General features: G+C 49.9%; 1 protein-coding gene across 2 annotated transcripts in view; it reads right to left on the reverse strand.

The window, feature by feature from the left end:
• Positions 1–10,406: 10,406 nt before the first annotated feature.
• The window catches only part of ppp1r37 (protein phosphatase 1, regulatory subunit 37), a 40,717-nt gene continuing 25,852 nt past the window's right edge, over positions 10,407–25,271 (reverse strand). The window contains exons 4-13 of one of the 2 annotated variants that reach the window (XM_061218443.1): positions 25,030–25,130; positions 24,036–24,155; positions 21,439–21,589; positions 20,361–20,516; positions 19,494–19,606; positions 17,639–17,780; positions 16,647–16,813; positions 13,505–15,920; positions 12,460–12,556; positions 10,407–11,852 (exon numbers count right to left, since the gene is read on the reverse strand). In XM_061218443.1, the coding sequence (XP_061074427.1) occupies positions 12,468–12,556; positions 13,505–15,920; positions 16,647–16,813; positions 17,639–17,780; positions 19,494–19,606; positions 20,361–20,516; positions 21,439–21,589; positions 24,036–24,155; positions 25,030–25,130 (3,455 nt within the window). In that variant the 3' untranslated portion in view covers positions 10,407–11,852; positions 12,460–12,467. Of the gene's footprint in view, positions 12,129–12,459; positions 12,557–13,504; positions 15,921–16,646; positions 16,814–17,638; positions 17,781–19,493; positions 19,607–20,360; positions 20,517–21,438; positions 21,590–24,035; positions 24,156–25,029; positions 25,131–25,271 lie in introns of both variants that reach the window. The other variant, XM_061218444.1, reaches the window with a different exon arrangement.

The following is a 25,271-nucleotide window of genomic DNA, read 5'->3' on the forward strand; positions in this document are numbered from 1 at the left end:
GCTATGAGGAATTTCTATTGCTATAGCAACAGCGCAGGGTATTTTATTGTATCTTTAATTTACCAATATCTTCTGTATTCTGTCAGGAGGAACTCACCTTTCATCAGCACTCCCACATACACAGTTAATGTTATCAGTATCTCAGCAACAAAGAGATGAGAAGATGTGAAGAGATCAAAGGGAGGAGATGCTGTTTGTCTAGATGTTTACGCAGCCAAATAAGATGAGAGGGATGAGCAGGGCATGGCAGGCCTGATATGAATCTTAAATGGCTTTTGATCCAGCAGCTGACTTGACTTCAATAATATGGTGCTGATAACCAGCAAATGTTTGAACACAATCAAGCAGCCAGGCCCCAAATAGGTGTCCTCACAGGCTGAGGTAAAAGATGAAAGCCCTTTGGACTGAACCTGCTGCACACATTCTGTGGAAAAGGACACTATCTTTTAAAACTGAAATTGTAGACAGGACCCTGTGGCACATGTTCAGGTGTGCCATGTTTCTGATGGCACTCTCATACCAGCTTGCCGTATCACCACGCATAACCAAACAGAAGCAGGCTGACTGCTGAAGGGACAGGGTCCCGTCTGCTTCTGCAGCCCTCAGCCCTCTGCCCTCACCTCCCAGGCCTGCGTGGCCACCATCTTCTGGAGATTCAGCTGCTCTGCAGTGCCGTTTCCCTGGGATCCCTGAGTCCTGGAAGCCTATCTTCAGATGGGACCAGGACACGAAGGTGTGGCTTGTCGGGATGGTGGCCAGGGGCAGTGGAGGGATGCCGTGGGAATGGCGATCTGGGTCCAGGACGCTGGATGCCCCGGGGTTACAGAAGATCAAAGCCTCATCCTGCAGGGTCTTGCCTACAGCTTTGGAGAAGCTGGGAACGCAGACCTGGTTCTTAACAGAGTCTGCTGCACTGCCCTGCACCTCACCTGAGTCAAGTCACAAAGCCAGAAAAACACAGTTTACATTTAATTATCAGTTTAAGTAAATGGTTGGCATTTATATAGCGCCTTTATCCAAAGTGCTGTATAATTGATTCTCATTCACCCATTCATACACACACTCACACACCAACGGCGATTGGCTGCCATGCAAGGCACCGACCAAGGCACTGGGGATCGAACCGGCAACCCTCCGACTACCAGACGTTGTAAATTCAAAGCCAATTAATTGATAAAAAATTGGCGAGCAAATTGACACAAAATGGCTGCCGTACATCACTAGGGTGTGTGCTGGGCTTTGGCGGCAGTTGAGGTGGATGGCCCCCCTTCACTGTAAAATCCTTTTAGCTCATGAGATTAAAGGTGCGATATAAATACCATCCATTTTAAGTGTGAATTACCTCTGTCATCAGGCCCTGAGAAAGAGCCTCCCATGCCTGGAGGCGTAGGGCAGGTGCCCCCCCTCCTGAGCCCCAGCAGCCCCCCGTGATCCATGATGAAGACCGCCGCATTGAACAGCAGGCCGACCACACCCACCGCCGTGACCAGCAGGGGGTACTCTGTAGGGTGTGGCCACAGGGCTTCGCTGACAATATCCACGGAGACCGAGACGCACAGGGAGGCCAGCAGCAGCGCCGAGACCAGGGCGGCGAGGGGTCGAACCCGCGCCCAGCCGTAGGGCCGGGACAGAGAGGGAGGGGCGCTGAGAATGGGCGAGGCTGGAGGAGTGGGGCCAGAACCAGCGGCAGATGGGTACAGGGAAGGCACCGGGGATGATGTCATCAAGGGGACCGGTTTAGGACTGACAGGGGTCTTAGGGGAAGAGCCACTGGAAGGGGTGGAGGGCGATGAGAGAGAAGGGGTAGGTGGGGGCGTGGTGGGAGGCTGGTGGGGGGGCAGATAAAGGAAGGACAGGTGCAGGAAGACGAAGAGGGTGTGGAAACTGTCCACCATGTTGATGAGGGAGTTGCAGAGGCGACTAGTGATGATCTCACACACCAGCAGTAAGAGGGTCATACCCAGCAGACAGCTGTGCCCAGAGCTCCAACAGAGACCAGGGCTGCATGGCATTGTACCTACACACACACACACACATACACACACACATACACACACACATAAACATACAGAAAAAAGCAAAGGACAAAAGCTGTGCTGTGATACAAGGAACTAGGATTGTCATGCTCTAATGAAGCAGGCTAAGCTACACATTAACCCATACCGCGTGAAACCATTTATTTTTCACCTACACCGAACCCTTTTCGTGACTTTTGATCAGGATTACGGCACCTCTGTTTCGAATATTATTTCAGCAGCCTTTCTCACTCATCTTTATTGGCCTCTTGAGGGTATTCAAATTAATATAAAGTCATTGCCCCAACTAATTAGCTCCATGCAGGTTGTAAAATCATAATGCAGGGCAAAATAAGATTAAACATCAGCAATTGGTATTATTCCTCCTTTTATGGAATAACTTGACACATAGGCTACGCAAACATAGGCTAATTCAAATTCATTAACCCTAATTAAGAAAACGTAATTTAACGAGCGAATACCACCCCACCTGTTTTTTTTGTGTTGTTTTTTTTTAACTTCACTTTTACTTTACTTTATCATATCACTGCAGATTCAAAATGCATTGTGGACTGCTAAACGATTGCAATTTATTCCCATGGTGGTTTTACCTTACGTAAAGACGGAGATCCCTTGGGATAGCCCACCGCGCGAATGAAACGTTAGAATCTGTTGAATTAGCTCTACAGAGCACAACACTCGAGTAGCCTAACTCTCCAGTGCTCCTCTCTTCAGCGTATTCTTATTCTCCGCTCCCACGCAGCCGACAAAGCCGGCCTCTGCTCTCGGTATTAATCGCTGTCATGTGAGAATCATTTTCTCTCCCTTTGATTGACATCCTCGCTTCCACTTATCCCAATTTTCCTTGCCTACTGCAAAATGACAGGTAGGGAGAATGGAATGCTAATGTGCTCAATGCGAGCCTGTACATGGCCTATCTGTACCAGAATAAAATATGTGACTGTAAAAAAACCTAATTAAAACATAAAAACCATTCGAGAGATTCACACAGTTGACTATGCATATTTATTATATAGCCCATTATACAGTTTTGGGGTTCACATTCCTCAATAGAAATGCTTTTTTCGCAATTTCCTGAATCTTGCCAAATATAACTTCATATTGAACAGGTTCAAATTGGCTCTCCATTTTGATGCATCAACAATACCTAATTTGGCAGCCATCTCTTATGTCAGACAATGAGCTGCCAGAGAATGCCCCCCAACCCCAACCCCTTTGTTCCCCCTCACCAGGTGCATGAACCTGAACACATAGACTGTACAGTAAATGGTTTACCCGTAGGGTGGTCCAGTGGCCTTCTCTGTCAGCCGTCTTCTGTTTGTTCTGTGCGTTGGTAGCTAGGCTCCAGCAGCAGGTTGGTTGCAGCGTGTACTGTGCCACCTGGAAAGGCAATACTCCCCTGATTATATGTCACCATGTGGGCTGTACAGTGCTGCTACATTCACACATTCAGAGCCAAGTTCTGTACAGGGCAGGACCTAATTCCCTGCGGACACGTAGGTCTGATTTGTACTGGAGTCAGCGAGGGGCACGCAAAGAATTCGGCCACAATGTTCAGAACTGGATCAAACCCCTGCCTATGTGGACCGTTACAGGCAGTCAAAGCAGCCCTGCGAAACGCTAAGCCAACAGAGAAGATGCTGTTTGACACCACGGAAAAGTCCCTATTTAAGTTAAACAAACTTCACCACGCATTCCTCGGGAGCACTAAGCTCAGGGGATCGGTGCTCCAGGAAATAATCCAAGCGGCCACAGAATTCTGTTCTGATATTTTATGGAGAAATCCTTTCTAAATTTGGCACAGCACAGACATTACCTACAGCTTTGCCTCGGCAGCAGTGACCGACATTCAAAGTTCTTCCTTTGTGGACAGACACCCGTTTTTTTCATCCATTTTCACTGAGGAGACCAACCTTGAACGTGGCCCTTTGCCTTGCATTTGAGCTATGAGAATCAGCACACACACACACACAAAACTGCAGGGGAGTTTACACTCTATCAATCACAGGAACTCAAGGGACTGCCACTCCTACCTCCAACCTGCAATGTGATGGGAATCAAGATATCTAAGTACTGAGTCCTAATCGTCCAGCTGTAGGGTTTGCATTCCAAAAGTGTGTTTCCTGTATATGGCACTAAAATCGACTGACATTGTTAATGTCTTTGGCAGTTCATTCTACAATGACTCATATCTTGTTGCGCTCTTTTGAAATGCATCAATCCAACAGAGCTAGGTGACTGGTCCTAAAACCACAGACTATTTGTGGAGAGTGAGCCTGGATGGAGCATGCTTGAAGAAAACTGAATTTGTGCAACACTTAGCAATCTATATTACATCACAGGCCTCAAGCTCCAGGGAGGTTTGAATCAGCGTCAGTTCACAATCTTTTTCCAATCGATGACTCAGTCATATTTACTTGCAGAAGTTTCTTGATGCTATTTCAGTTTTGTGTGGATATTCTGGATATTTACAGAAATGTCTGATGACCTGCCTGCTGTGCGCTGGCTGGTGTAAGGGCATTCAGGATTTGTGGTCAACAGCAAGAAAATGCATTTCTAGTAACTCCAAAACCGACTGTGTGATCATACCTCAAGACACTGTGTATGTGTATATTACCATCTTATTTTCGGTTGAACATCTTGACCATGTCTGCATTCTTTTATGCATTTAGTTGCTGCACGTGATTGGCTGAATAAATATTTGCATGTGTACAGGCCTACCTAATAAATTGCTCACTGAGTGTCTAGAGATGTTGCTGGGTGTCAGCTAATTAGATTCAAACTGAAGTAGTATAAAACCCTGATCATGTGAACTATCATTAGAAATGAAATGCACTAAAAGCCAGCAGACGCTGTGGCTGTCCAACATTTTCATTTAAGATCAATGCATCACTTGGTGCAAGATGTCCTAGTCATTACAAACAAACAAACAAACAAATAAACAAATAAATAAATAAATAGTACTCAGGCACATGAGCGTTAGAAATAACCATAAATCACACAAAGCTGCCTTTAAGCCCATTTCCAGGAACTCTCGGTACCAACCATGTCTGAGGAAAGGCAGCACATCCATCCATTCCTTGGCAGAAAGCTTAAGGTTCGGCCCAAATCCCTGAGGAGGGTAACCATTCAGTCATTCCCTTTCGCAAGGCACAACTACCAAAGGAGAACCACCAAGGCCCAACTACCAAAGCAGTTAACGATTATCAGTTCAAGTTTACACGTAAAGCGTCTGCAAGTAAAGTTTATTTGATGGCGTCATTGCACATAAATGACATTCCTGTAAATGTGCCAGTTAGCCAGGGAGGCCACTGTAGACCGCGGGCTACACTTTCGTGGATGAAAAGAGGAACTCACCTGCAAAGCAGAGCTTGTGGGTCCAGGCCTGCACAGTAACTGCAACAAGGAACCGCTGATACCGCTGAGACGGCAAGCACAGCGATTTGCTTCCCAGACAGACCGGCTCACCAGGACCCAGCGGGGTTAATGGGTAAGCCGCAGCACCCCACCGCACCGGAAACTGTCCGGGCTGCGAGTCTCCTCTGCCAGCAGTCAGCAGATCCGACTCATTAGTCCGCCGTTAATGTTTGGAGCATCGTTTGGCTCTGGAGCTGTGGCCCTGTCCGGTCTCACCCGACCCACCGATGACGCACACAACACTCCTCTGAGCAGCTGACCTCACCGGTCAACTGCACATGGGCGCAGGTTCACTACTCCTATCTCAAATTCAACAGATATGGGATTTTTGGAGATTCGGTAAGAAAAAAACCGAAAGGTAGCTTTGCCCTAAAATGTGTGTCCTTCCAGTTACATACTGTACATTATAATTAATAACTACATAATACTCGAGCATTCGTATATATGTAGACATGACTCTGTTTGCAGACAGAAACATTGAGTCTCTAGCATCTAAGCCTTGGGACAGCGTGTAACCTTGTAGCTATGGTACATGACTGGGACCTGCAAGGCTGGTGGTTGAAGGCCCCATGTAGCAACGATAAGATCTGTTGAGCCCTTAACCCCACATTGCTCCGGGGAGGATTGTCCCCTGCTTAGTGTAATCAATTGGAAGTCACTGGATTAAATGGACAGCTAATTAACTGTAATGTAACGTGCCTTGGAAGTACAGTGCCTTTTATAAAAGTCTTGTTCTCAACTCTCCACTCACATGTCTTATTGGAAGCAAAAAAATAATAATTTGTGCCCTTCAGGGACTTATGTAAAAGTGATGCGGGTTGATATGCAAGAATCCTTGGTCTTGTGCTCTTCATGTTTTCAAAAATAACAAAAGGTAACAAATAAGACCACAAAAACCCTCCGAAATTAGGAAACCCTTTATTTCAACCAAGATTATACAATAAACCCATAAATGCAGTAAAACAGTTTTTTTGTCGTTTATTTTTTAAATCTAGTCCTAAATTTAAGAACAAAGCCGTGACCGGCCCCCGGTAAAGCCAGTTCCCTAATAAACAGAATGGAATATATTAAACTTTTCTTTCTTCTTTTCATCTCAGCGTGTAACCTACTTTATTATTACTATCATTCTTATCGTATTTCATCCCTACGGAGGGAGCAGAGTAAAGAATCCTCATTCACAAGACAAAAAAAAAAAATCATAATAAATAAGATAAAGTGAGAAACACAGCATTTCAGAAATACCAGAAGGCAGATTCAATTAGGAAATAAAGAAACTAAAATAAAATAAAATACAGCAGTGTTACTAGACTACATTTATGGCAGGTTCATCAAAGTGTCATTCATGATGTCCCACCCAGTATCTCATGAGGGTTGAAGTTTGGTGTTTCCATGTGAAGGGTGTCTTTGCCTGAAAGTCACTGGATCCCAGAAAGCACAGACAAGCTGCTACATACTGTCAGTTAAAACATCCTTTCCAAATCACAGCCCAAAGGATCTCCTAAAGGTGTCAATTTAAGGGCAGAAATGGCTTCTTGGGGGTAAACTGATGCATTATATGACGGTCTCTTCTGAAAAGCATGTGCATTAAAATTAAACACTCACTTCATTTTTGGTCAAATCTTGCTTTTTTTCTCCTCTCAATAATTTTTTAGACATTTAGCCATTTGCCAAGGGGATGGGCTAGGGTGGACTTTGCATAGCTTGGAGAAGTATGCGACTAGCTTTGAAAAGTCTGAAATAAATGATCATTTAGAACATTAATCTAGCGCACTGTATTTCTTTTTTTTTTTTTTAAAGGCTTAGCAACACCTTTTCCAGAACGTTCTGCCCCCCTTAGATATGACTGCAGTCAGTGATGAAGAAAATTACCAGGACAGGCCCAGACATGCTACAGTACACATGCATCGCACCATTTCGCCCGACTGCCGCCCTGTCAGTTTGTACCAGGCTCTGTGGCTCTGTGGCAAGGAGCTTCGCACTGCAGACTCCTCAAACCCGCCCCCCCTCCCCTCGTCTACCGAGGCAAGCCAGTAACCCCCTCCACATCCCTGCAGCCTAGGACAAGACAGCAGTGAGCGGCAGCCTGGGAAATGTAGTTATGATGACAGTATTTTAAAAAAAAAAGAAAGTGAAATCATACAAATTTGACAAAATTGAACATCAGACAGTCCTTCCTTTCTTTACAGTAATTAAGCCCAAGTAGAATTAGAGATTTACAGCACCCCCCCCCCCCCCATGGTCCAGGCCGAGTCAGAGGGCTCCAGGCTGCTCTGAGCGATGATGTCGTAGCTCAGTCAGTGTGAACGACAGGGGACATAATTCAGCCCTGCGATGAGGCCGGTGGTCGGTGGTCACAGCCATGAAGGCGGTGAACCCACATCTGCTGGACAGCTGGTATACAGGTGTCACCACACAATGCACTTTATCTCCGCAGACGGACAGCCATCTGCTCATTACCCACAGCTCAGGGTCAGAGGAAAGAAAGTACAATCAGTGAGAAATAAAATCCACTTAATAAAAATAAAAAAACAAACGAAAAAAAAAAAGGTCAGTTTAGTTTAGTTATCAAACCCCTCCCCCTCCCCCTCCCCCTCCCCCTCCCCCTCCCCCTCCCCCTCTTGGGCAAACGCAGCACCCCAATGAACATATTGCACCAATAAGGCCAGAGTCCAGGCTCACTTTGCAATTACTCCCTTAGGGATTCAAGGGTACCTCAGTGTTAGAGAGCCCCTCTGAGGCTTACCCCCAGTTGAGGAAAGCAGCAGAGGCCTTTTGCAAATACTGACAGACAGGGCCATCTCCCAGCATCCTCAGCTCTCGGTTGCCATGGCGTGCAGTAAGACGGGAGAGCACACAAGGCCAGAGTAAAGCAAGGTTGTGTTGTGGCCCAGATTCTTATTCCTTAAACTCGCTAGAAACTCAAGTTTGTGTGTTCCTTTTGTCCTCTCTGCGTAATAACTACAGGAGGTTCTGCTGTGGTCTGCATTGCTACAGCTTCCTCAAAGACGCCTCTTAGTGAACAGAGCAGGAAACCGGATAAAGTCGCACTGGTTACACGAGCAGGGCTCCTCCCAGGCGGGTTTAGAACCCTACACATCCTACAGCCCTCCCGGTGTTTCTCCCACCCCGGTTATGCAGACCGGGACGTCCCACACCATCGCCTAAAACCACCACAGAGCGCACACTGCAACAAAAATATATATATAAATAAACAATCTGCCTTAAAATCAGCCGGGTAAGAAAACCTATTAAAATAGAAAAACTCTCTAAGAAATATTGTACATTCGCTTGCGAGATAAACCCCATAATGAGCATTTAAAAAAAGAAAGGAAATTAGTTGTAGTGCACAGTTTGGTGGACCGGGAGAACCAAGTGTGGCTGGCAACATCTGCTAGAGAGCCATCTTTTACACTTTTACCATATTCCTCTGAGAATCTGCCCCCTCAGCACTTTCCCACCAGGAACAGCCCCAGGTTAATTCGGGGCATTCCCCCCCCTTGATGCCTCCTCCCAGTGACAGCACATACACGAAACAGCACCGAACCGCCTAACCATCGTAAAGCTGTAGCACAGGCACCTCTCTACCCATCCTCTCCTTCTGTCGAACCTCCACAAGCCTTCCGTCCTCCTACGTTCTGCTGCAATGCCAAGTCTCTCTGTCGTACCTGCCCCGGGTTTGGCCCTGGTCCAAGGCCAGGCTACATGGTCACCCATGTGCATCCACCCCACTCTTTTTCCATCTTTCCTAAACGTCTCCCTCAGTTGTGGTAATGTTTTCAGAACGTTGCGCGAAGGCTCAGTCCATGAAAACCCTGGCCAGCTGGGACATTGTCGTCCCCCCCCCCCCCCCTCCCCCGTGTTTATAAAAGCACCTTCTCTTTTCTCTGTGCAGACCTCACTATGAGGGTCTGCAAACTCAGCCTGCTCTCCATGTGCCACTCCAATAACAGCAGGCTAGACAGCGGTAAAACAGGAAAAAAAACAACCTGACCACCAGTATCAGGCCGTGCCGCTAACCTGACTACCAACGTTCCCTCAGCCTTACAGAAATGTTGTGAGAACGCTCCACTGTCACCAGTGAAAGGGACAGAGATTCGTACGAGACCTGCCCCCCCCCCCCCCCCCCTTCCCATTAATTGCAAAAGCAGTGTCAGGACCGTGGCCATTGGATCAGTTTTAGAACAAACATATAAGCAGTATAAGTATAAGTTGCTTTGAAACTTCCCATTATTCTCTTTACAAGCATTTATTTTGCGACATGAACAGTCTGCCATACATTTGTGATTACCAGCACATCATTTGATCATTTCAAGTTATTTAAATAAAAGTAAGAAAGGGGAAGAAAAAGTTTTTGCGATTGAGACATTCCATAAAACTTGACATGAGGGTGGGGAGGGCAGCATTGCTTTGTTAGCTTTGGCCCGGGACACCGTGGGACCAGACTTTACTGGGACCTGACAAAGCAACCCTGTTAGCCCAGGGGTTCACAGTGAAGATCCGTCTGCCATCCGCTGAAGCCTCGGCCATGGGCCGGCAGCACAGCCAGAGAGGAGCAGGGCTCCAGTCCGCGCTGGCTCAGACGCCGCTCCGGTCGACCGGATCGTGGTCTGACCCGCCTCTCCGGCCGACGCGCCTTCCCTTTACTCCTCCCAAAACCTGCGAGAGACCTCCCTAATCCCAGCAGGCTCGGTGGTCCGCTCGTTAGCTAATGTAGTGCTGTTCCTGTTATAGTAATTTATGCGGACATTCTTTGAGCTTGCCCCCCTGGTTTATTGCAGTGAGAAGTCACATGCAGCCCCCCTCCCCCCACCCAAAATCCATAATCCTCCAAAGTCCCCCGCCCCCCCCCCCCCCATTTCTTTGATAACTGTACTCTGCGCCCTTTAAATTACAACACCAGCCAACCCACCCCCCCCCCAAAAAAAAAAAAGACAAAAAAAAAAAAGACACAATCACAGCTCCTCTTAGAATCAGAAAATATACATCAAGGGGGAAATCATTAAAACCAAACTCCCAAAAAAATTACTAGTAAAAGAGAATCTCTCAGAATGAAGGCGGAGAAAGCTATAAAATAAATACAACTGGTTTTCTCAAAGCAGCCAAGAAAGAGAGAGAGAGAGAGAGAAAAAAAAAAAGAAGAGATGAAAGATTAGCGTCGATCTGAAGGTGAGTTTCTTTCCTCCATCTTGAGTTGTCAGTGTCTGGGGCGACGGCTTGCGGCGGGCCAGGTGCCGGCGGAAGACTGACGGGGGTGAAGACGACGGGGATGGAGAGAGAGCGAGACGAAGAGAGAGACTGCAGAACGGACGTTTTCCCCCCACACTTTCTTTAGGAGTCTCTCTGGGCTTTGTGTCCTGATGAGGGGGGGGTTTAACCTTTCCATATTTCCAGAAAGAAGACAAGCAGGGATAAAGATCTCTGGATAGAATATTCTGAAAGGCAGCAAAGTCTTCATAAGTTCAACTCCCGCATAGTGTATGAGCTCTACAACATTCGCACAAATCTCCCACAAAAAGGTTTGGAGGCAATCCTCAACTGCCAAAAGGGCTCAGCTTTTCCAGAACAAGTAAAGTTCTTCACGCAGGATGTCCGTGCAGGGGTTGCGTGGGTCCAGTGCACACCAGAGCACCATGCAGCTGAGAAATAATTCCAGGAGGGGCAAGGTTTTTACTTTGGCCAACCTTTTTTTTTTGACACAAAGTGTGACACAGAGAAAAGGCTCCCAACAGGGAATCCGCTCCAGTTCCCCAGGGAATCCGCTCCAGTTCATGGGTGACCTGTGGCCTGTACAGTTCAGTAAAAGCAGTGTCTGGCACAGTCAAAGCCAGCGTCACCCTCTACTGCCACAGCGTCACACCAGTCCTGGGGGGGTTAGCGTTCCAGTACCCCTGGAGTCCTTTAGAGGTCAGCAGTGAGCTTGGTCTCTGAAACCTGCCGCAGTACTAGGAGCGAACACAGGAGGGCGCAGTCTTTGGTTCGGTCCTCTCCTCCATTTCCTCTCTCCATCTCTCTTGCTCTCTCTTATCCTGGTTCCAGCCGGTTCCTCCGGTTCCTCGGTAGGCGGAATGTAGTGATACACAAAAGCGTGATTTCTCTCACAATCCTGTTCCTTTGCAATGTTCTTTCATTTGATGTGGTTGTAGTGGATGGGTGGGTTGCGTTGATATTACTTTTAAAGTAGTATTTTTTTTCTTCTTTTTTTAAACTTTTTTTTTTCTTTTTTTTCTTGTTATTTATTGATTCATTACTAGGAGTGATTTTAAAGTGAAACATTTTTAGCACTTGAGTTTTCACGTGTGGAAGGTGGAGGGGCGATCGGGATGGCGAGGAGCAGCGAGCAGCGAGCCAAGCGGGGAAAATATGAGGACCACCCGGAGTTCCTCTGGCCTGAAGGACCCCCTGGAAGAGGAAGAGGAGGGACAGGTCAGAAGTTGAAAAATGTCCCATGTCACACAAGATCGTGAGACAAGGAGACTTGAAAAATTACAAGCCGCATCGGACGCAGAACTAGGATTGAAATCTTAATCTTCTTTTGTTTTACTGGGAGGTCAAATCACCAAAATATTTTCTTTGTACATTTTTTTTTGTTCTTGTGCCTTTGAGGAGCAGCTTTGAACAGCAACATCAAGCTTTCCGGTATATTCTGCGGCATGTAACATTAGTACATGGAGCGCGCTATGGAGGAAAACAAGTAAATCTGTAAACAGCAGCAGTGCCACATATAAGTACAACAGCAGAGATGGTTAAAGCATGTTGAGTTTACTAGTTACACTCTCCACTGAGGTTTTGAACACACTGTTAATAAGCCTAATGGGACCATAACTTACTAATTATATCAATGACAAACATGAGGGCTGAAAAATATCAGGGAGGCTGGCCGACATGTGTATACAGTATGCAGCATGTGCAGTGTGTGTGGCATGTGTGTGGATGTGTGTGGCATGCGTCTATGCAGTGTGTGTGGCATGTATGTGTATGAGCTGTGTGAATGTGTGTGGCATGTTACCGCTGAAGTCAAGGCGCCTCTCTCCCCGTCTCCAGACTAGCATCCCGCAGCAGCTCCTCCAGATCCTGCCCACAGCTGAGCTCCGTTGACACACTCACTGGAGAGAGAGAGAGAGACGCCTCAGAGTGAACACAAACACGGAGGAAGTGCAGTGACATCACAGAGGGGGGGAAGAGGGGACACGTGCAGTGACATCAGAGAGAGGGCAAGAGGGGAACTCCGAGAGTGACATCAGAGAGAGGGCAAGAGGGGACACGTGCAGTGACATCAGAGAGAGGGCAAGAGGGGAACTCCGAGAGTGACATCAGAGAGAGGGCAAGAGGGGACACGTGCAGTGACATCAGAGAGAGGGCAAGAGGGGAACTCCGAGAGTGACATCAGAAAGAGGGCAAGAGGGGAACTCCGAGATTAAGATTAATTTAAGATATATCAGGTTGCCCTGGATCAAGGCATCTGATGAGCAAGTAATTAAATTTAATATTGCAAACAATGCTCCCACTCACATTAGATAATGATGTTTTAAGGGTAAACATTATTTTTCAAGGATTTATTTTTGGTGCAATAGCCCAGCCTGCTCTTGGCTATATGACTACCTCTGCAGCAAATTAATTACAAATATTCCCCAACAACATCTACACTTAACACTGCAGAGACTGAAGAGTTTCGGTAGTGGAATTAATGTACAAACCAGTGAGCTGTCCAATTAGCGACAGTAGCATTATCAGCACACTGTTATTTCACAGTGTTATATAACCCTCAGACTTGATAGGAAGCGTTATTGAGTTGGCGAGAAACACTGATATACTTTGCTTGCTCCAAAGGTTTTTTCCATTATTTGGTCATTTTTCCACTACTTTTTAAGAAAAGTATGAAATATATGAGCTCTTTCTATGACTTTTCAGGATGAAAACTGTGCAAAATTTTAACATTGTTCAATGGTTTGCTAATAACAGCCAAGCCAGTGACACAAGGCAAAGCTCTCCCATTGGATAATTGCATCTGAAGGACCACTGTGTCAGGGGCTGGCGGTGCGCTGGAGGCCTACCATGCTCGGCAACGCAGCGGCCAGGCTTGGAGGCCTCGGGGTCGGGCAGGTGCAAGGCGAACTCGGGCTTCAGGCCGTTGGGCAGGGTGGACGCCACCGCCGCGGCCGCGCCCTCCCCCGTCACGCCGTCCGCCGCCGTCTCCGCCGGAAGGGGGCGCTCTCCAGCCGCCTCTGACGAGGGCCCGGGGTGAGCAGCTCTGGGTTGCAGGTCCAAAGGCGGTAGCTGCTCCGGTGCCGGGGCCACGAGTCGCAGGGCCGACGGCGAGGTTTGTGGCGACTGCTTCTCACAGTGCTGCAGTCCTCCAGCCGCCCGGTCCAATGGCCGCTGCCCCTGAGCCGGCTGCTTCTCCGGTGGCTGGGCCTGGTCTTCCCACATATGCAGGTCCTCTGTGTCCGACTGGGTCAGCTCCTGTTCCACCTGAAGTTCTTCTGCGTTTGACGGGGTGAGTACCTGTTCCTCCTCAAGTTCTTCTGCGTTTGACTGGGTCAGGTCCTGTTCAACCTGAAGTTTGTCAGTGTCTGACTGGATCAGACCCTGCTCAACCTTCAGTCCTTCTGCCTTTGACTGGGTCAGGTCCTGTTCCACCTGATGTTCTTCTGCGTTTGACTGGGTTAGGTCCTGTTCTACTTGAAGCCTCTTTGTGTTTGCTTGTGTCAGGTCCTGTTCTACCTGAAGCTTCGTATTGCTTGTTTGGGACAGTGTCTCATGTGTTTGAATCTCCTCTGCGTTTATTTGTGCGTGCTCCTGTTCCAACAGCTGTTCCTCTCCATTTGACTGTTGTAGCTTCTGGAGTTCTTTCTTTGCTTGGCACAGCATCTGCTCAGCCTTCAGCTCCACCGCGTCTGTTCGACACGGTTCCTTTTCTACCTTCAGGGCATCTTTATATGTTTGGGATGATGTTTGGTCTGTTTTTAGGTCATCTGTGTTTATCTGCAAAAGGTCCTGTTCAATTGGTAGCTCTATATTAGTTTGGGATTGTTCCTGTTCCATCTGTAGGTCCTCTGTATTCATTTGGGATACCTCCTGTTCCACAGGCTGCTCCTCTTTGTTTATTTGAGACAGTGTCGGGTCAATTTCTAGCTTCTGCATGTTTACTTGCAACAGGTCCTCTTCCAGCTGTAATGCCTCTCTGTTTATTTGGGGCAGGTCCTGTTCCACCTGAGGCGGCTCTGGAATTTTCTGGGAGAGATCCTGTTCCTGGTCCGTCTGCTCCTGCTCCGGCACCTGATTTTCCTGCCCTTTTCCCTCCTGGGCTGCAGTCGAATGTAGCTGCTCCTTCTCCACAGTCAATTGCTGGTGTGGTTTGTCAGATGGTCCCGTCTGTGATGGGGCACACTCTGGCTTTGGCTCTGTGGGACTCTGATGGACCTCTGGCATTTGCGGGGATAGAGTCTGTGGCTGTGGGGATAGAGTCTGTGGCTGTGGGGACAGAGTCTGTGGCTGTGGGGACAGAGTCTGTGGCTGTGGGGACAGAGTCTGCGGTTGTGGGGACAGAGTCTGCGGCTGTGGGGACAGAGTCTGTGGCTGTGGGGACAGAGTCTGTGGCTGTGGGGACAGAGTCTGTGGCTGTGGGGACAGAGTCTGTGGCTGTGGGGATAGAGTCTGTGGCTGTGGGGATAGAGTCTGTGGCTGTGGGGATAGAGTCTGTGGCTGTGGGGATAGAGTCTGTGGCTGTGGAGACAGAGTCTGTGGTTGTGGGGATAGAGTCTGCCTTTGCGGGGATACAGTCTGTGGTTGTGGGGACTGTGCTGGCTGCTTCTGCTTCTCCGGCCACTTGTCCGGAAGGTTCTTCTGCTGCTGCTCCGGGGGGCTTTCCACTCGGGTCACCATGAAGATCTTGTGCCCCCTCCCAGGGCTGGAGACGGAAATGCAGCGGCCGGGCGAGGGAGGAGTACCTGGCGGCACTTGGGTCTCCGAAACGGTGATACCCGAGGCAGCGAGCGGCCCCAACGGAGGGGCAAGGGGAGTGGCGGTAGGGGTCAGAATCAGGGGAGGCGCGGCAGCGGCAGGCTGGGGGCCAGGGAGCGCCTCCGAAACACTCGTAACGGCCCCCTCCACTACGTCAACCCCCTCCTCCTCCTCGTCCGTGTCCGAGTCCACCTCCACAGCGGCGGCAGCAGGCGGCTCCTGGCCCTGGCTCTGCCCTTCCTGGCTTTCAGCACGCTCCTCCCCCGCCTCTCCTCCTCCTCCTCCTCCCGCTGGCTCTGCCTCGGGGCCCTCCCCAGCCGGCCCCGCGGCCGCCTGCTCGGCCTCCGCCAGCGGCTCCTCCTCGGTGGCCGTGATCTCCGGCATGGAGGCCGAGAGCCGCATCTGCTGCTCCGTCTCCTCCTTCTCCTTGGCCAGGATGAAGTTCCGCTTGCAGCCGTTCTGGATCTCCGCCAGCAGGGCGCGCTGTGTCTCAATGAAGCTCTTCACCTGCCGGGGGGGGACGGGGGGGGGGGGACGGAACATAACAGTCAAACGGCGTGTCATTTGTGAGCCAGAGGTCAGTGCTTGTGTAAAAACAGAAAAAAATGTTTCTCAAAGGTGTTAATGTATTAAATTCCAGACTCTGGATGTGAAATCCCTTCTAGTACCTCTGATCTCCATGTTGTATAATAATTAATGACAAGCACAAAAGAAATCCCAGGCTCATCAGAACAACAATTTCCACTGGTATCCCATCGCCACTTCTTGGAAACGATTCCCTGACATTTCAACAACCCACTTACACACCTCCTCCGCAGCAAGTACTTGGACTCCAGCATCATTCAACATGTGAGTAGTTTCCTTAGCCAAAGATCTGATATTTCTTCTTCTATACAGTACCAGCAAACTTGGTCTCAGGGACCACTAGCATTGTGCTTAGAATACATACATCTGGCCAAGGCAATTAGGATCTGAAAGATCAATACTTCTGGATTAATTTAGAAATTAAAAATCATCCCTGGGTTGTTGAAATGTCAGGGAATCGTTTCCAAGAAGTGGCAATGGGATACCAGTGGAACTCTACCCCAATTAACCCCCCTACCGCCCCCCACCCCCAACAGCGCCACCCGTGTACCACCTCCAGAGCCCTGCCCCCTGTTTCCCCCCTCCACACACACCCCGCCCCGTGCCCCCCTCCCCCAAACGCCCCACCCCCGTGCCCCCCTCTCTTACGGTCTCCCTCTTGGGCTCGCGGTCCAGGTCGAGGCGCAGCAGGGAGGTGTTGACCTTCAGGGCCAGGGACAGGGCCATCAGGCCGCCGGTCTTGATCTCGTTCTCCCGCAGGTCCAGCCGCAGCAGCCGGGGGCTCTCCGCGATGAACTCCGCCACTGCCACCGCGCCTGCAGGAGGGGAGGCAGCGCGGTCAGGAGACCTGGGAGAGGCCGGCGTCCACACGGAAACACAGTCTACCGCAGGGAAACACAGTCTACCGCAGGGAAACACAGTCTACCGCAGGGAAACACAGCCTCTTCCACAGGGAAACGCAGTCTACCACAGGGAACCGCAGTCTACCACAGGAAACCGCAGTCTACCACAGGGAACCGCAGTCTACCACAGGGAAACGCAGTCTACAACAGGGAATAGCAGTCTACCACAGCAAAACACAGTCTACCACAGGGAAACGCAGTCTACCACAGGGAAAAGCAGTCTACCACAGGGAAAAGCAGTCTACCACAGCAAAACACAGTCTCTTCCACTGGGAAATGCAGTCTGCCACAGGGAAACGCTGTCTCCAACAAGGGAAACACAGCGTCCCGCAGGGAAACACAGTCACACACAGCTCACGCACACCTGTGCGGCCTGTAGCATAGTGGTTAAGCTAAATGACTGGGACAGGCAAGGTCGGTGGTTTGAATCCCAGTGTAGCCACAATAAGATCCGCACAGCCGTTGGGCCCTTGAGCAAGGCCCTTAACCCTGCATTGCTCCAGGAGAGGATTGTCTCCTGCTTAGTCTAATCAACTGTATGTCACTCTGGATAAGAGCATCTGCCAAATGCCAATAATGTAATGTAATGTGTACAGACATGCACAGCTCCTGCACAGAGCACGCACACACAGCACACAGCACACAGCACACAGCACACAGCACACAGCACACAGCACACAGCACACAGCACACACACACACACACACACACACACACACACACACACACACAGCTCACCCTCGCAGGACAGCTTGGTGGAGGCCAGGCCCAGCCGCAGGACAGAGCGGTTTCCGATGAGCCCGTCCTTCAGCTTGTGAACCCCTTCGTTTCCCACAGAGTTATGGCCCAGGTTCAGGGTCTCCAGACTGTGGGTGCAGGGCTGAGGGACACACACAGCACAGACACACACTCACATCCCCTGCAGAACCCAAAGACTGCCTGGGGAATACACTGTATACGTGCAGCTAAGTGCGTTCTTCACCATCATTCCATGAGACAGAAAACCAAACCAAAATGAATGTTAACAAACCTTTTAACAGCAATTAAAGTGCAAAAACGTTTCCTTATGTACGAGAGGAAAAAACTGAGAAAATGTGTCAGACATTTGCAACACCATATAGCGAGGACAGAAATGAGAAAAGAATGAATACTATTTTAAAAATCCATCCTGGGACAGCAGAACTGCTTTCCACGTGATTGTTTCGGGATGTGCAGTGAGCTCAACTCCATGCATTCCCTGGGAGTTACAGAAGAGGTGTCCCTTTTGGCTCGCTGATGGGTACAGAGCCTGTCAGGCAGCTGAAGAGCTCTGGAATCTAGAATCTTCTCTCTAACATTCCACTGAGGGGTTCCAATCTGACCTCTGCCACCTCTCTGAGAGAGACTAGAGTGGACCCCCCCCCCCCCCCCCATGATAGTGTGTATGACACTTACAGGCTCCGTGTCAGTTCATTTCATATGCATGTGAAACTATATAAAACGTAATTGATCTATGCAGTGACTTAAGGGCATTCAAAGGTGATATTCCACCCCCAACGTCTTCCACTTTGCACACCATGTCCTCTGAAGGACCTGCAGCCACAGCTTCCTGCAACTCTGCAGGCTACCAGCTGCACACTCGATTCTCTAGACCACCCCTAAGAACTCTGCCTATGAGTTTGTGCACCTGTGGTGCCCGTGCGCGTGTGTGTGTGAGAGAGAGAGAGAGAGAGAGAGAGAGAGAGAGAGAGAGAAACTGTAAGACCTCCACTCATATAAAATGGTGTAAATGATGAAAACGGTGTTTCTCAGTAAGCCGATGCTCATGTGGAGTCGCTAACACAGACAGCTGCTCCCGGCACGGTGTGTGTGGTCTCCCGGCACTCTGAAGCCGCATAATGAAATCAGAGGGTTCTACGCGCTAATCACGGCGGGACGGCCGCAGTCCGCCGTATCTCCACAGCAGCGCTGCCCGGCGTGTTCACGGGGGGGGAAGGTGATCGGACGTCATGGTTACGGGCGAGCGAGAGAGTGAGCGAGGTGGAGAGGGACAGGCGGCTGACTGCTTTATCAGCGGTGGGGAGGCGGAGAGGGGCGCAGAGGGGGAACGCAGAGGGTGAGGGGGCGAGGAGGGAGTGAGGAGGGGGTGAGGGGGCAAGGAGGGGGCGAGGAGGGAGTGAGGGGGAGCGGAGGGGGTGAGGAGGGGGAGCGGAGGGGGAGAGGAGGGGGTGAGGGGCCGTCGGTCACGGGTTGCGCTCACGTCTCCGTGTGACTGTGCCACCCGCGCTCACCTCACAGCTTCCTGCCGGAGTCACTGGAGCGGCAGAATGCTCCGGAACGCCACACACCGAGAGGCTCTGGGAATGCGATTACGCCGCTCCAGAGGGGATGGCCAGAACTTTGGTGTGCGTGTGTGAATGTGTACACACACACAGATGTATGCACGATGTGTACGAGAATGTGTGTGTGTTCGCGTGTGGAGGAGAGCACCCATATGTGTATGTGTATGTGTGTATGTGTGTGTGTGTGTGTGTGTGTGTGTGTGTGAGTGCGTGGGTGTGTGTGCGCATGTGCGTGTGTGTGTGTGTGTGTGTGTGCGTGTTTGTATACCCACCAGAGCAGCTGCCAGGTAGCCCATGCCGTTGTGTGTGAGCTGATTGTTCCAGAGAACCAGAGTGACCAGCCCCTTCCTCTGCTCCTTTAGACCCTCACACACATATGCCAGCCCTGCAGAGACACACACACACACACACACAGAAAGACAGAACAAGCAAAAAAAAAAAAATCACACAGCTGCCAATGTTTCTGTAAGAGGTTCAAGATGACTGACATCCAACTGAAAAAACAGGGAATGAATCAGAGGTTGCGTTTAATGCACAGTGCAGACTCTTATCCACAGAGACTTCAAACAACTGATACGAAGGAGCAAGGGTCAAACATCAGTCGTTTCAGGAGCAACTTAAGCAGGGAAAAATATATATATACACAGCACAGAGTCACAGGGCAAGAGCAGGTGTGCAAACACTGACAACAGGACTGGACATGTGGTAATACTGCGGGAAATGATAACAGAATGAAACAGGGAGAGAAAGAGCGAGGGAGGGAATGAAACGGGGGAAGAGGGAAAGAAAGAGCGGGGAGGGAAAGAAAGGGCGGGACAGTATGATAGAGGAGGAGGGGGAGAATGAAAGGAGAGAACGAAAGAGGGAGAGAATGAAAGAGGGACAGAAAGAATGATAGAGGGAGAATGAAAGAGGGACAGAAAGAATGATAGCGGGAGAATGAAAGAGGGAGAGGGGGAAAAGAGGGAGAGACAGAATGAAAGAGGGAGAGAGAGGGAAAAGAGGGAGAGAGAATGAAAGATAGAGAGAGAGGGAAAAGAGGGAGAGACAGAATGAAAGATAGAGAGAGAGGGAAAAGAGGGAGAGACAGAATGAAGGAGGGAGAGAGGGGGAATGGAAGAGGCAGTGTGGGCACACACCGGAGTCCATGATGTGGTTGTTGCGCAGGTCGAGGATCTGGATGTTGTAGTTGAACTTGAGCAGGTTCCCCAGCTGGGCTGAGTCCTGCAGGCCGTTGAGCTTGTTATCAGCCAGGTACAGCTCCCGCAGGTTCATGTTCATCTTCAGCGCGGTGGCTGGGGGGAGGGGAGGGGTTTAGTACATTTTGTCCCTCTCCCTGCCTATCTGCACAGCTAAATTACGTGGGGATTCTGACACAGTGCGATGGTGCAGAGCAGAACACAGCGGCGGCCCGTCTGTGGGCGTCGCCCTGCTAAATCCTCATCCCTCTACTCTAAGTCCCTTATACATCCCTTTTTTATTTAAGCTGCCCATAACCGAGGAACCGCCCCATCCTCTCTGTCACTCAGACAGTAGGCACTGTGATCCGTAACTCACCCGTACCACACCTCCTCTCTCCATTATTCACTCCTCCCTCAGTCCTGCTTCTGACATTGCCCTCTCTCTGTCTCCCCGAGTCCAGCCAAGCCTCCCCCGTCAGTCTCTCAGTCTCCCAGCAGCATTAGCGAGCTCTGACTCACCCAGCAGCATTAGAACTCTGTGACTCACCCAGCAGCATTAGCGCTCTGTAACTCACCCAGCAGCATTAGCACTCTGTGACTCACCCAGCAGCATTAGCGCTCTGAGACTCACCCAGCAGCATTAGCGGCTCTGTGACTCACCCAGCAGCATTAGCGGGCTCTGTGACTCACCCAGCAGCATTAGCGCTCTGTGACTCACCCAGCAGCATTAGCGCTCTGTGACTCACTCAGCAGCATTAGCGGCTCTGTGACTCACCCAGCAGCATTAGCGGCTCTGTGACTCACCCAGCAGCATTAGCACTCTGTGACTCACCCAGCAGCATTAGCGGCTCTGTGACTCGCTCAGCAGCATTAGCGGCTCTGTGACTCACCCAGCAGCATTAGCACTCTGTGACTCACCCAGCAGCATTAGCGCTCTGAGACTCACCCAGCAGCATTAGCAGGCGCTCTGTGACTCACTCAGCAGCATTAGCGGCTCTGTGACTCACCCAGCAGCATTAGCGGCTCTGTGACTCACCCAGCAGCATTAGCGGCCGGCCCGATAGCCCGGCGTTCTCCAGGTGCAGCACCGCCAGGCTGCCACTGATCCGCAGGGCGCGGGCCACGAAGGGGGCGGAGTGGTCCAGCAGGGGCGTGTTCCGGGCGTCCAGGTACTGCAGGGAGCTCGTCTGTGATTGGAGGAGGGGGACGGGTTTTATTCAGCTTGTCAATTGCAAATGTCAATTGCCATAACAAATCACAGAAATTGCAACTGGGACGTCCCGCCCAAAAGACTGTAAGGTGACATTAAGAGACACGTGTTTGTTGTATTTACAGTCGCAGTAAAACCCAGGAAAGTGTGCGTAAATATACCCAGGGGTGAGTGTGTAAAATGTATGAATGTGCTTTCTAAGGGACTTCCTTTGGACTTCATTTCCAAACTCTTGTTGCCACGGCCTGCAAAAACTTCAGCTCCAGCAATTTCATGCTTCAGTTAGAAATGAAAATGGTGAGGTAAAAGTTACCCTTTTAGAGAGAAGTAGCATTGTCAGAATAGTGTATTTAATGTGTGTGTGTACGTATTTAACGTGCATGCATATTGTGTGTTTCTGCTCAATATTATACACAGAAAAGTTGGTCAAAACATGCAAGTGAAGATGTAATCCCAGCATCCCAATGCTGGTAAGTCCCCTCCAATAGATATTGCGCTTTTCTCACACTCAAAGTGCTTTAGCGATGCGGGGGAAACTCACTTCAACCACCACCAATGGCGGTTAAACCAGGGGATGATTAGGAGGGCAGGTTGAGTGAGCCAGGTTTGGAATTTAGCCAGGACACGGGGGAACCCCCTACTCTTAGTGAAGAGTGTCATGGGATCTTTAATGACAGTTTGATCAGTTCAAATCCCCGTCAGTTACAGACGTGCCACGGTTGTGTAGCAGATGGGAAGCGGTGGATCCACAGGTTGATCATTTATAGGCTGGGGAAAAAAAAAAAAAAAAAAAAAAAAAAAAAAAAAACTTCCGCAAAGGATGCGCTGATGTTTTCTTGCTCAAAGGCAAGATTGGGAGTTCTTCTACCTCGAGCTTCAATCAGGAATATTTAAGGGGTTGGAATGTCATTAAAGATGGTGGAGCTCCACCATCTGGGTCAGGAGATTTCTGGGTCAGGAGCACGGAAAAATAAGTCTTCTACAGCCCAGTGTCCCCATCACTGCACTGGGGCACTGGGGTTTATTTGGCCAGAGGGAAGATCACCGCATACAGGCGCAACAACACCACTTCCAGCTGCAACGTAAGGAGGTCTCCCTTCCAAGTACTGACCAAGCCCACACCTGCTTAGCTTTTCAGCCATACAGCAGGAGCAGGTGGGATACGCAGCAGAGGAGACATACGATACGATTTTAGAAGGGGGGGGGGGGGGGGGTCGTCTCCCTTTAAGGACCTAAGTGGGGGGGATTGCATCCACGGATCCTGCCTGCTTTGATGGAGATCCGGCTAAAGTGTAACCCGACCCGGCCCATAATCCTGACCCCTCCCATAATCTGGGCCGTTACAGCGTGGTCATCAGAGCCGGAATAGCTGGGAAGGGCACTCGTTTAGTTACGCCGGAAACCTAATCCATTTCTACCCCATAAGAACACAAGCCTCTGGACGAGGGATTAAAGAATGCCGTGGATAATGGATCTGGAGCATTTCCGGCACAAATTGTGAGGCTTGCAGGGATAGGACGTTTCTTTGTTTCTTTTCTTTGGGGCCACAGGAAGCTTAAGTTTCACAGCATGAACGCGCCACACATTTATTAACCAGCTCTTAGGGCCTGGTGGGTTGTCGGACGTGTGAATAGCGTTTGCTTAATTTTCCGAGTCGCTTATTGACAATCTCATAATAGCTGCTGGAGGGCTCTTAAGACACTGAAATCAGTGTGTCCCCAAAACTCTTTCAACCCCACGGAGGACGAGCCATTCCTCTGAGTGTCCACCGCTGCATGGGAGCAGGGGCGGGTTTGCACGTGTGTGTGTGTGTGTGTGTGTGTGTGTGTGTGTGTGTGTGTGCGTGAGAAGAAGCCTTTTTCCAGAGATAACTGGCAACTGAGTTTTGAGCCCTGGGGGGCTGACATTAAGTTGAGGATTTGTGGCAGGGGAGGGAGGGGAAAGGTTTAAGAACAGTCACGATGCTCTAACCGTTTCGCTTTGTGTGTGTGTGTGTGTGTGTGTGTCTGTCTGTGGAGGGGAAATCTGGGTTTGGAAACAGAGCAAATGCTGAGCACTTAAAACATTAAAACAATTCCTTGAATTAACACGGAGGAGACGATGCATTTCCTTTACGAAAAAGCGCACACACACACACACACACACACACACACACACACACACACACACACAAAAAGCACATCCTTGCACATTACCTAAAGTACAGAATACTGACCCAGCAGGATAGCTCTGAACAATTAAAATTGAGTCACAATTTCTGCTCCTAAAACAGGCAGCTCATCTGTATTCTGATGGCTCCCCTGACTCACAGGTTTCGGCTAAATAGCAGACTGCTCACCGGGACGCCAGAGACGCTCACCATCTGAGCCAATCAAACGAGCCGCGCTATGACACTCTCCCCTCAGGCCCCGCCCACCTCTCACCTTCCTCATCATGTGGGCGGCGGCCTGCCAGCCGCGGGTGCCGATGTGCTTGTTGAAGGAGATGTTGAGGTGCGTGGCCGACTCGTAGTACTCGATCATGTCGAAGAGGGCAGATGCACCCTGGGAAGAGAGGGGGGGGGGTTGCGTAAGACAGGCGGTTATGTTTCGGTTGTGGGGCCCTCAGCCTCTGTCTCCCCCGGCCCTGGGAGTTCCCACACTGACATACGACCCAATTAAAGGAATTTCCAAGGTCAAGTTGAAGGACACGTTGGTATCACATTGCTCAATAAGGCAATGTAAACACGGTCTCGATAGCCATGAAAATAAACACTGTTCCAGTATCGGCTCGTTTGGCCCAAATCAAAACCCCAGCCTCATTTTGAGTAAATGTTTATTTTGAGTAACTGTGGATTCCTAAGCAGGATCAGTTTAAAAAGGCATCATTTATAGCAATTATATTATCCAATACATCTCAATTGCATTCTATAATTTAAAGAAAACGCTTTTCAAGATGGTAACCACACTCTTATTGCTCTTCTTGACATTAGCTTTCAGGGCACAGGCATCCTGATTATGGCTGCACACGCTACACTGAGAGGAAGATGAAGAAAGCAGGAACTCTGCACATCAAGAGACACGGGGAGCTAAGACGCATCTAATGAAACGCACTGGAAAGCAGAGAGGGGGCTGGATGATCAACGCGGCCAGGGCTCTCCGTCGCCGCGGGAGACAATCAGACCACCATCGGGCCTGGGGGCGGGGCATCGATATGACACTGTCAGAGACGGGCGTGGCTAAGGAGCGTGGGCCCCCTGCTGATTAGCTTTAACCTGAGGACCAGGTTTTCACATGCGTGCCAAGGGGACCCCACGGAGCGGCATACTGACATGGTTACACCATGCAGGACAGAAACACGTGCAGTACAGAGTGTGAGTGTGCCCTGGCCCAGGTGAAGCGCGGGGAGATTGACACGGAAAGCACCGCAGACACTCACGTCTTCGTCCAGGTTGGTCTGCTCCAGGTCCACCACCTTAAACTGGACCCTCTTAAAGACCTCCTCCAGGGCCTCGCATGCTTTGTAGTCCAGCTTCTCTCCTGCGCAGAGGGGCGTGTGAACACGTGAATACACTCATCAACCACGATCCTCACCGTCTTAACATTACGCAGGTATTCTAAACTGAAACATTACCGCAGTTCATTTACACACAAAAGGATGGGCAAACAATAATGGGTGCT

Source organism: Conger conger, chromosome 13 (assembly GCF_963514075.1).
Source record: "Conger conger chromosome 13, fConCon1.1, whole genome shotgun sequence".
NCBI classification, from domain to species: domain Eukaryota; kingdom Metazoa; phylum Chordata; class Actinopteri; order Anguilliformes; family Congridae; genus Conger; species Conger conger.